Source organism: Aphanomyces invadans (assembly GCF_000520115.1).
Source record: "Aphanomyces invadans strain NJM9701 unplaced genomic scaffold supercont1.37, whole genome shotgun sequence".
Classification (NCBI taxonomy): domain Eukaryota; phylum Oomycota; class Saprolegniomycetes; order Saprolegniales; family Verrucalvaceae; genus Aphanomyces; species Aphanomyces invadans.
This window is the reverse complement of record NW_008580182.1, coordinates 167,474-176,469: the sequence shown is the minus strand read 5'-3', so window position 1 is coordinate 176,469 and position 8,996 is coordinate 167,474. Positions and strand designations below refer to the sequence as shown.

At 50.5% G+C, this 8,996-nt stretch overlaps 2 protein-coding genes across 5 annotated transcripts; both read right to left on the bottom strand.

The window, feature by feature from the left end:
• Positions 1–3,118: 3,118 nt before the first annotated feature.
• Positions 3,119–5,015, bottom strand: H310_12213 (hypothetical protein). Of its 4 annotated transcripts, XM_008879202.1 has the most exons (5): positions 4,836–5,015; positions 4,211–4,786; positions 3,852–4,076; positions 3,535–3,797; positions 3,119–3,478 (listed from the first exon to the last, which is right to left on the bottom strand). In XM_008879202.1, exons 1-5 carry the CDS (start codon positions 4,986–4,988, stop codon positions 3,217–3,219), a joined length of 1,479 nt encoding a protein of 492 aa, XP_008877424.1. In that variant the 5' UTR covers positions 4,989–5,015; the 3' UTR covers positions 3,119–3,216. The 4 variants fall into 4 exon arrangements, with proteins under 4 accessions (XP_008877424.1, XP_008877425.1, XP_008877426.1 ...); XM_008879203.1 differs by having other exon boundaries at positions 3,535–4,076; XM_008879204.1 differs by having other exon boundaries at positions 3,119–3,797.
• A 2,851-nt stretch (positions 5,016–7,866) lies between these two features.
• On the bottom strand, positions 7,867–8,996 carry H310_12212 (protein RarD). The gene has a single exon (XM_008879200.1). The coding sequence runs from the start codon at positions 8,949–8,951 to the stop codon at positions 7,950–7,952; it is 1,002 nt and encodes a 333-aa protein (XP_008877422.1). The 5' UTR covers positions 8,952–8,996; the 3' UTR covers positions 7,867–7,949.

The window sequence follows — 8,996 nt, the reverse complement described above, 5'->3', positions numbered from 1 at the left end:
TGTTTGAGTGTTGCGAGCGGTACGTGACTCACTCTTTCATGCCATAATGCTAACTTGTCATTGTTGTTTGTGGTTCTTGTGGCGTTCGCCGTCGCAAGAACAGTCATATGGCCTTGGAGCACATATACGTTCGCTGGTTGTTCGAAGATCCCGTTGGCAATGACCAAGCAGCCAACGTGGATGCCGCACTTGCTGTGGCCAAACGAGACGGTGCAATTGGAATTGCGACGGCAAAGAGCAGGGACAGACACAAGCGTCATTGGCATACCATCGATGACCAATACTTCAGTAAGTGTCAAATTGTTCCCATTTGATGTGTTGATGTCTAACGTTCCCAATTTTAGTTGCTTGGGCAACGTGACCATTTGCGACGATGATTGTTCGGTCGCAGTCCTCAAGACTGTACAAGTGCTCTTTCGCCCTGGTCATGTGAGACGACGCCCCCGAGTCGATGATGATCTTCGTCGTAGCCTTGACTGCGTTGAGACTGAGACAGGAGGGACACTGACTGGCGGGACTCATACCAAGACTGGAGGGGCCCATGCTCCGACTGGAGGGACCCATTTTGTCATCGGAGGGACAAATACTGAGGTTGGAGGGACACATCCCAGCAAACAGGCAATCAGGGTAATTCGGGACAGCACTGCCAGATTCGTTTGTTTTCGCGGTCGGTGGTGGGGCAGTAGGTGGATCTCCCCGCAACTTGGCACAGCACTCTCGTTTCCAATGTTCTGGTTTGTTGAAATGGTGGCAGTTGCCTTCTCGTCTTTGTCCACGACCACCACCTCTACCACGACCACGTCCGCGACCACCTTGGCCACGCGAGTTGTCAACAGCGCTTAGTGCTCGTACATCGCCCATATCAGCGCTTAGAGATTGGATCGCTCCGTTGCCGAGGGCAGCTTTATATTCAGCCTCCGAAAGTGATCGAGCCGTCGTAAGTGTTTGCAATCTTTCAGGCAACAAATTAACTTGATGGAGCACAATGCGTAGGGACCAAGGCATGAGGGCCAGAAGCTTGGCCACCGTCATGTATTCGTCTTCTGCGCATCCCGCAACCCGAAGACGTCGAACCAGGTTGGAGAATCGTTCGACAAAAACTGCCAGCGTGTCACTTTTCGGTTCCCATTGAATTCCGTGGTACTCGGCAAGCAAGCCGATTTTGTCCACGTGCGTCTGTGGCTCGTGGTGAAGCTTGAGCGCGCCAAACGCCTCGAAAGCTTCGCTCAGTCCATCCACATGTTGATATTGGTTTGAACTGATTGATTCTAGGATTAGACCCAGAGCCTTTTGAGAGTCGCGGGCGTACGTTGCCGCGTCGACTTCAGGTATTGCCCGCGATGCCAGTTCGTCACGGACTTGCGCTCGTTCAGTCGCTTTCATGGTGGACGAGTGGCATTACAGCGTATGGATCAAGCCCTTTACCATTAGCCGACCCTTGATAAACGTACACCATGTAAACCAGTTCTTCTTCGTCTAACAAAAGCATGTTCTTGTCGAGTGTTGAGCTTATAACCTCTTAAATTCAGCAAGCTCCGATGTGCACGACGTAGTATATTCAAGAGTGACTACAACTTTTTTTTATTAACAGGTTTTCAGATAGGGGTTGAACCTATAACTTTAGGATTATGATTCCTACGATGCAGTTTTATCTATTGTCTCTCCACTATTGAGATCTTCTCCAAAATATATGGAACCGTATGTAAAGATATGAAACCGCCGAGATGGCAGTGTCGGTGGAGCGCCACCTCCAACACTCTGATTTGAAAATGCCTGCCACTGACTTCTGTATTGTTAGCAAAATTATACTACATTTCCGTATTATTTGTAGTTTTGAAAATGATTGTAGTACACCCCGCCTCTTCGCTGGGAATCTTGAGGCCTTCCTTGCTTACATGGGGATCAAAATTGTCAACCAGCAGCACCGACGGCTCATGCACTTGGGGTCGCAGAACCTTGCGTACATAGTACGCCCAGATGCGATGACCCATCCAGGCGTGTTCTTGAACGGCGTAGTGGTGGCCAATTGGGAACGTGTCGAGCTCGTTCTGCCCACCGGGCACTCCTCTCATAATGAACAGTATCGGCAGGTTTTGCCCGTTCGCGCGGACACCAAGGACAGCAGTCATACGGTATGAATGTTTATCCCCACAAGCAATTTTTGAACTTCCACCTTGAACAGACCATATTGCATTAGGGGGCATATCATACGTGATACCTGTTTCATCCACGTTGATGATCGTGTCCATCCTAAAGCCGTTGAATGCCTTATGGAAGTCCAGTACAAACTCCTTTCGTGTGATCTCAAGGTCCTTCTGGTTCCGTTTGCTTTTCGTTGGACGTTGTCGCTTGAAGTGGTGGCGCGAGCAAAACCTTTGCAACAGCTTCAAAAGGGACTGATACCCACAGTTTTTGGTGGCCAAATAGTTGTCGAGCTACTCTTTCTGGTTCCGCTTCAGGAAGTTGACGATGTGTGTGCACGTGACTGGCTTCTCGGCATCGCGGAGCTTGTGCATGAACGCCTCGAGTTCTGCAGTGTTGGGAATCTCTTCAGGCCTCCCAGCTCCGTCGAGGTTGAATCGTTTCTTGGTACCGCCGAAGCTGAGGAGTTGAGTAGCCTGTCGCATCCATCGAGAGAGGTTGCTCTTGGGGATTCCTGTTTGAGCTTCGACGTCGCGTGTGGAGGCCTCTTGCATCTTGACGATCATGAGAGTAGCGTCGCCGTGGCCTCTTCTGAGGGTTTATTTGGTTGCGGTGCTTTGGAGGCATTGAGAAATGAGTGGACACGTTGTCACGTGGTATGTATGTTGCCCGCGAATTTAAAATGTTTTCGCGCCATGGAAGAGTTTTAACCAATCGACATATCGCACGTCAAAAGCTTCATTGTCATTGGTTTGTTCACTGACAGCTGCAAATTTCTTCGGCTGTCCCTTAAATTCCGTCGTTGTCTGTGTTTGTTGCTGGTCGTGCCTAACTGTAAGTATGAAGTGTTCCTCTTTTCTACCAATCATCGTGGATAAGGCTCTTCAATTCGAAACAGGTTGAACACAAATAAAATCAATTCTCGTTGAGGATAATTTAATGCCAATACAAATCTCAAGATATTTCTCAACTACCATTGGGGACATTTATATAAGCTTCATTAACACCAATTAGACAATCGGATTCAAAATGAAAAATATCTTTTGCCAGAGGACATCTTCTGTGCTGATCCAATTAAACAGCCAAAACGTACTTGGTGGGTCTGGACTTGTCCTCGTCGGGGGCTCCAGTCATATCGACCAGCTCATCTTCAGAGTCACTCATGCTGCAAATCGCGGCAACTGCAGCGCGACATAGCGTCTTCTTTGGTGCCAAGGCAGTTCCGGCATGTACCGAGTCATCCACAAGGAATGGGGGGGCTTGAACTTCTCGGCTGCTCCCATACAGAGGGACACGATCCATGATCAATCGACCCCCACGACCTTTTCGCCAACGCCTGCAAAACGAATATTCATTCCCCTTTCTTCAAATCCTTCATCCTCAAGAACTTACCCTCTAAAGACAGGGGGGTCTTGAAAGATGGCCGCGTACAGTTCGGTGGAAGAAGGCGGGTAACTCGCCACGTAAATTGGCAGGTCGTGAGGTCGTGCCATGGGCTTTTCCAGAAATGTGGGCACCTTCACCCTTTGGACGTCTGTGAACGCCAATGCGGGCTGCGACACCTCAAGCAGCGAACTGGGCAGTTGTTGGTCCGAGTGCAAGTTTTTGTTTTTCTTCTTCTTCTTGCGAGGTTTGATGTCGTCTTCGCTTGGAATCTGACAATTTGAAACGTGTTGAGACTCTAGTTGATGCTTCTTTTGGTAGTGTACCTTGGGCTGTCGCGGTGGAAGGGACGGCAATGCGGCCTGGAGGCAATCGTGCACTTGTTGCCGTCGCGTTTCGTCCAGAAAATCCACGAGCAATCGCTTGTACTTTTCTCGACGTCGCACCAAGTCCAGCAAATGCCGCACGCGATCAAAATCGTGGCGCAATTGCTGCAGTTTCCGCAGGCCTTCCATGTCGTTCTTGCGATGTTTTCGCAACTTGTACCGTTCCTACCGACAACGACCATAGCGTGTCACTTCGCGGCATAAGGTCTAAAATGACAGCATCTCAAACAAACACCATCGTTGTCAACTCAAGGAGACCACACATGGCGTGACGATCCCAACCCACGCCATACACGAACCTTTTCACGAGGTCGAAACACCAGGTGCGGGTTCGTGTCGTTCAGGGGCGTTTGCGGCCAGTACTTGCGAAGGAGCGGCCTCTTGAGGGCCATTCGCTTTGCCACCCAGTAGTTGTACACGTCGGTCGAGACCTTGTGGCAAGGACTCTTGACAACGTGGATCTGCTTGGAGAAGATTTCGTCTGCCTCAGCCAGTGTAATGACACCTGGGTTGATGAGCGCCGAAGCTTTCTCGAGGAGGTCTAACATCTTCGCAAATGTGTCGGGGGTGAGTTGGTATCGAGGATCGGCAGCTTCGCCGTATCGGGGATGTTCCCGCAACCATGCAAGATCTTCGACCTCCAAGTCGACTTCCACCTTTTCCCCTGCAGACGTGGCCGTTGCGGCGTTTGAAGGGGCACTGACGGGTGCCGCGGATGACGACGATGACGTTTGGAAGTTCAAGCTGAGCTTAATGTAACTCGTAGGCAGGTGAAAGTCCGGGAGCACGTCCTTCTCGTAATTGGGGACAAGTTTGTTCACTGGAATTGGAATATTCTTCTTCCTCTTAATCTTGGCCGGTTGATCATCGGCCATCTGCGACCGAAATTTATGCACGGGAAGAAACATTCAAGGCGTACGCTACCTCGGTCAGTTCCTGGAACGACGTGATGCTCGGAGCAGAGGCAGCACCGTCCTGCTCTTCTGAATCCACGTCGATGTCGGCATCCGAGCGAACGAGACGGATCCGGGAATGCACGTCCAACTGCCGCGGTCGCAAGCTTTGTCGTCGGTGCATGTGGATGGGACCAAGTTGGTCAAATTCTAAACCCAAATACTGAGTCCCATATTACACCAATATATAATAGCACAATACTACCATAACGTACTTCATATTCACACCATAACATGCCAGAATCAGGGCTCTTTAGAATCGAGATACGTACAAATATGTTATGAATCCGCCCTCACATGCAGACAACTCACACACCAAGAAAGGACTGGAAGAGAGCAGTGCCCGATGTATATGGCCACAGCGACAAGTACACACACCGCCAGTTCAGGGCTTATGGGTCAGCACGCACGCTACTACTACTTTAGCCAGAATCTGCTTCGGCACGCGCAATACGTTGGCGTCTGAGATGATGAACTTAATAATCCGGAGTCGAACCACGCGGACAGCGACGGTACCTCATGAAGGCTTGCATGCGCTGGTCGAAGCAGTAATTTTCGCCACCCCATACAAATCGTACGAGGGTATGCGACTCGACAATACACACGAACACCATACCGAGGGTAGCAGGACAAACTACACGTTACATAGCCAGCACCATCGATAGCTCCGACTTTGTACACCCTACGCGACGGCAAAAACGGCCAGGCACATGAGTGACCGAGTGATCCAGTGCATACAGAACTCGGTTGAACATGCCTTTTTTGAACAGTGAAACGCTCGAGTGCGTTCGCCGTTTCACGGAGTAACTGCTACTGTTGCGCACGGTCGAAACTAAAGGGAGAAGAAACTCGGCGAGACATCACAAGATACATCCCTACATGACGATGGGACATGGTAGAGGTGGTTGATGGCGCGAAGGAATGGATTGTCGTGGAGATATGTGTAATGTGATTGAGACGGCCACAAGTAGGACAGATGAGGGGTCCTCCCAAAGGGAGGTCATAAATTTTTGAAGTCGCATCGAGTCGAGTCAATTCCACGGTAATCTTTAGTAAAAGGCGAAAGATTAGTACGTAATGAAATTAACTCTGCGAGATGCTGCTTGAGTCAGCACAAATCGGAAATCCCTTGAAATGATAAACTCCCACGTGTGAAATTGCCAGTGCTGTAAACAAATGTTTTGTATGCCATATTGAAGTACATTATCGATTGGAAATACCGCTTTCCTGTCGATTTGCACTACACTTGTACACACTTGTTCATTTGTCTGGCAAGTGTGATGCAACAATACTACAATTCGTAAAATACACATGAAATACTATCGAAAAAATCATAAATTCATCTATATTCGCAAGCGTCTACAACCGACCTGTTTCTTACACACTTCACACATGGATCCACCTGTGCATTTTGGACGATAAATGTTGCACTGGGGTCTACGTCCCCCATGTTTTTCATCTACACCCCATACATTCACCCTACACTATTGCACTAAAGGTGCCTGCATTGCTGCTTTGGTTCACACAACTCAGTGCCTTCCCCCCATTATTCCGAAATCACGAGGTGATTGCCCTCAGATAGCTACCGATGGGGAAATCCGGGCCACATGTATGTAGACTGCCCATGTTTCAATTCCAAGCCATGTTGACCTTGCAGCAATTTCCTTTGGAGACACGCAGCGGGGCTCGAGTAAATTTTGTGCAGTATTGGCGATCACTTTCAAGTGATCAGATGACATTTTGCCTTTCGCGTGTGCAAAATGGGACAAAACGCCAAAATTACATACAATATCAAAGATAAACCTTAAGAACTGGTTAATCACATCTATACATGCACATATATATCAGAGTGGTGTATAATCATGCTTACTAAATACAAATTTATCATACTGAATCAGCCCACTGAACGCAAAAGAGCAAGTGAAGAACATGGCCGTATAATTTTGGCGTAACTGCATTTATCCCTGCCGCCGGCAACGCGATGTCGTCCTATGTTGGCACGATGCAGCAGCCACACGATGACAGCGTGGCTTCGCAGGATCATGGTTGCGGTTCTATCGTCAGTCACATCAACTTCCTTAGCCCACCCCCGAGCGACCTCACAGCTATCCTCAACACGGCATCAGCCATCGACGTTCGGTCACCGCGTCAGGCCACGATTCCACCAATTCGTTCCAAACGACCGCGTGCAGCCAGCGTCGACATCAATGGAGCTTCTTTATCGTCCAAGAAGAAGTCTTTGTGCTTTTCTTCAGTCACAACGTTCGTGTTCCCTCTCGACTATGGCGGCAGCGCAATCCCTGAATGCGCAGGTCCTCCCATCGGTATGGCAGCGCATCACGTGAACTCAACCACAGTCGACATCTCGTCCACCAATGCGGCGCGAGCATACCCGCGAAGTAGCGCGAGCAATGGTGTCCATCGATTCAGCCACCACGAGCGCGTGAGGATGCTAAAAGCCGCAAAGTACACTGGACGCGACATCGCGTGCTTTTGCAGCGAGGCCACCGACATACGAAGCTCTCGTGAGGAGACGCAAGAGCAATGGTTTCGATCGAATAAGGAAAGACCGTGTATCGTTTAACGAGCCGACAGACACCCCACGGCGTATGCGCCATTTGAAACCTACACATTTCATCACCATGTTTATAAACCTTCACGATTTCCTCGAGTCGAAGTGGAATTAGTTATGCATAGGATAGGCAGTTGATCCATTGCAGCGCGTTTTTGGTTATTCGCCTAGGGTCTACCTTCCAACAGAAGTTGCTGAGTTCCGACCAAAGAGCGATGAAGGTACGTGATCCGTCCTTCAAGTAGGCTCAGTCATCATGTCATGGCAGCCTGACCAAACACCGCAGCCTGGTAAACATGGCGATGGGTGCAGGCTAGCCCACGCCAGAACATTTCCACGGTGCTGTGGGCTGGAACAATCCTCGTCCCCTCCACACGGGAATGCGTCGCGGTCTCTCTGCGGTGAATTGATGCTGCTGTGTCCCAGCTGAGCGATAGATTCCGCCCGAACGTCGGGAGGGGGAGTATTGGTACTTTCTCAATTTATGTATCTGTCGTGGTCAGCTGGCAATCGTCAAGCCTTGGAGGTTTGGCATGGCTCGTACGGGACTTGGTCATCAGGGTCGCAGCTGTTCATGTCAACAACATCTTGTGTAGACACCTTTGAGTTGCACTCCAAATCAGGAGCGGCGTCCGCTTGCGGCTTCGCTCGTCTCTGAAAGTAGATGCTTTCGGTCGTGAACGTGATGAGACCAGCCCAGACACAAAGGAATCCGATCAGCTTGAACAACGTAAAGTCCTCGTGGTACACGATGACCCCCGTCAGGAACTGCAGACTCGGCGCGATGTACTGCAAGATGCCAAGCAGCGTCAGTGGGATCAGCTGCGCCGCGGACGAGTAGAAGATTGACGGCACGACTGTGACGAAGGACGACGCGAGGATGTACAGATCGAGCCCCCAGTCGCTATGGAGGAAGATAGCTTCTCCGCGCGCTTCCTCGACGACCAGATACACGAGCGACGGAATGAAGAAGATGCCTAGTTCGAGTGTGATCCCATGCAATGACGGGAGGTGGGCCTTCTTCTTGATGAGGCCGTACAGACCAAACGTCGAGCTCAGCGTGAGGGCAAGCCAGGGAAACTTGCCGTACGCGATAGCCACGACGAGCACGCCAGCGAACGCCATCACCACGGAAATCCATTGCCAAAGCCGCAGACGCTCACGGAGGAACACCACGCCGAGCACGACGTTGACGAGGGGACTGATGAAGAATCCCAAACTCATTTCGACTATGAACCCGTTGACGACCGACCAGACTCCCAAGTACAAACTGACACCCATGAGAACGCCTGAAAACGTGTAGATGACCAACGCGCGCCGCTCAAACGCTGCCGCGCGGAACTCGGTCCACTGCCGCGACACCACCAACATGATGAGTAGTAACAGTAGCGACCAGACGATTCGATGGGTCAGCATTTGGACGGACGGCACGGCGGTCAGTTGCTTCCAGAAGATGGGCGCGAAGCCCCATCCAGCATTCGCCGCCAGCGAGTGAAGCACACCCTTGGTGAGCATTCGCTGCCGAGTTTGTCGAATAGGTCGACGATTGCTCAATCCAAC

Bases quoted from the DNA above. Each gene is read 5' to 3' on its own strand.
- H310_12213 (XM_008879203.1), bottom strand. From the start codon at position 4,988: ATGCACCGACGACAAAGCTTGCGACCGCGGCAGTTGGACGTGCATTCC. The intron at 4,787-4,835 runs GTAGCGTACGCC...TTTCGGTCGCAG, and splicing joins CGTTCCAGGAACTGACCGAG to ATGGCCGATGATCAACCGGC. The intron at 3,479-3,534 runs GTAAGTTCTTGA...TTCGTTTTGCAG, and splicing joins GACCCCCCTGTCTTTAGAGG to GCGTTGGCGAAAAGGTCGTG.
- H310_12212 (XM_008879200.1), bottom strand. From the start codon at position 8,951: ATGCTCACCAAGGGTGTGCTTCACTCGCTGGCGGCGAATGCTGGATGG.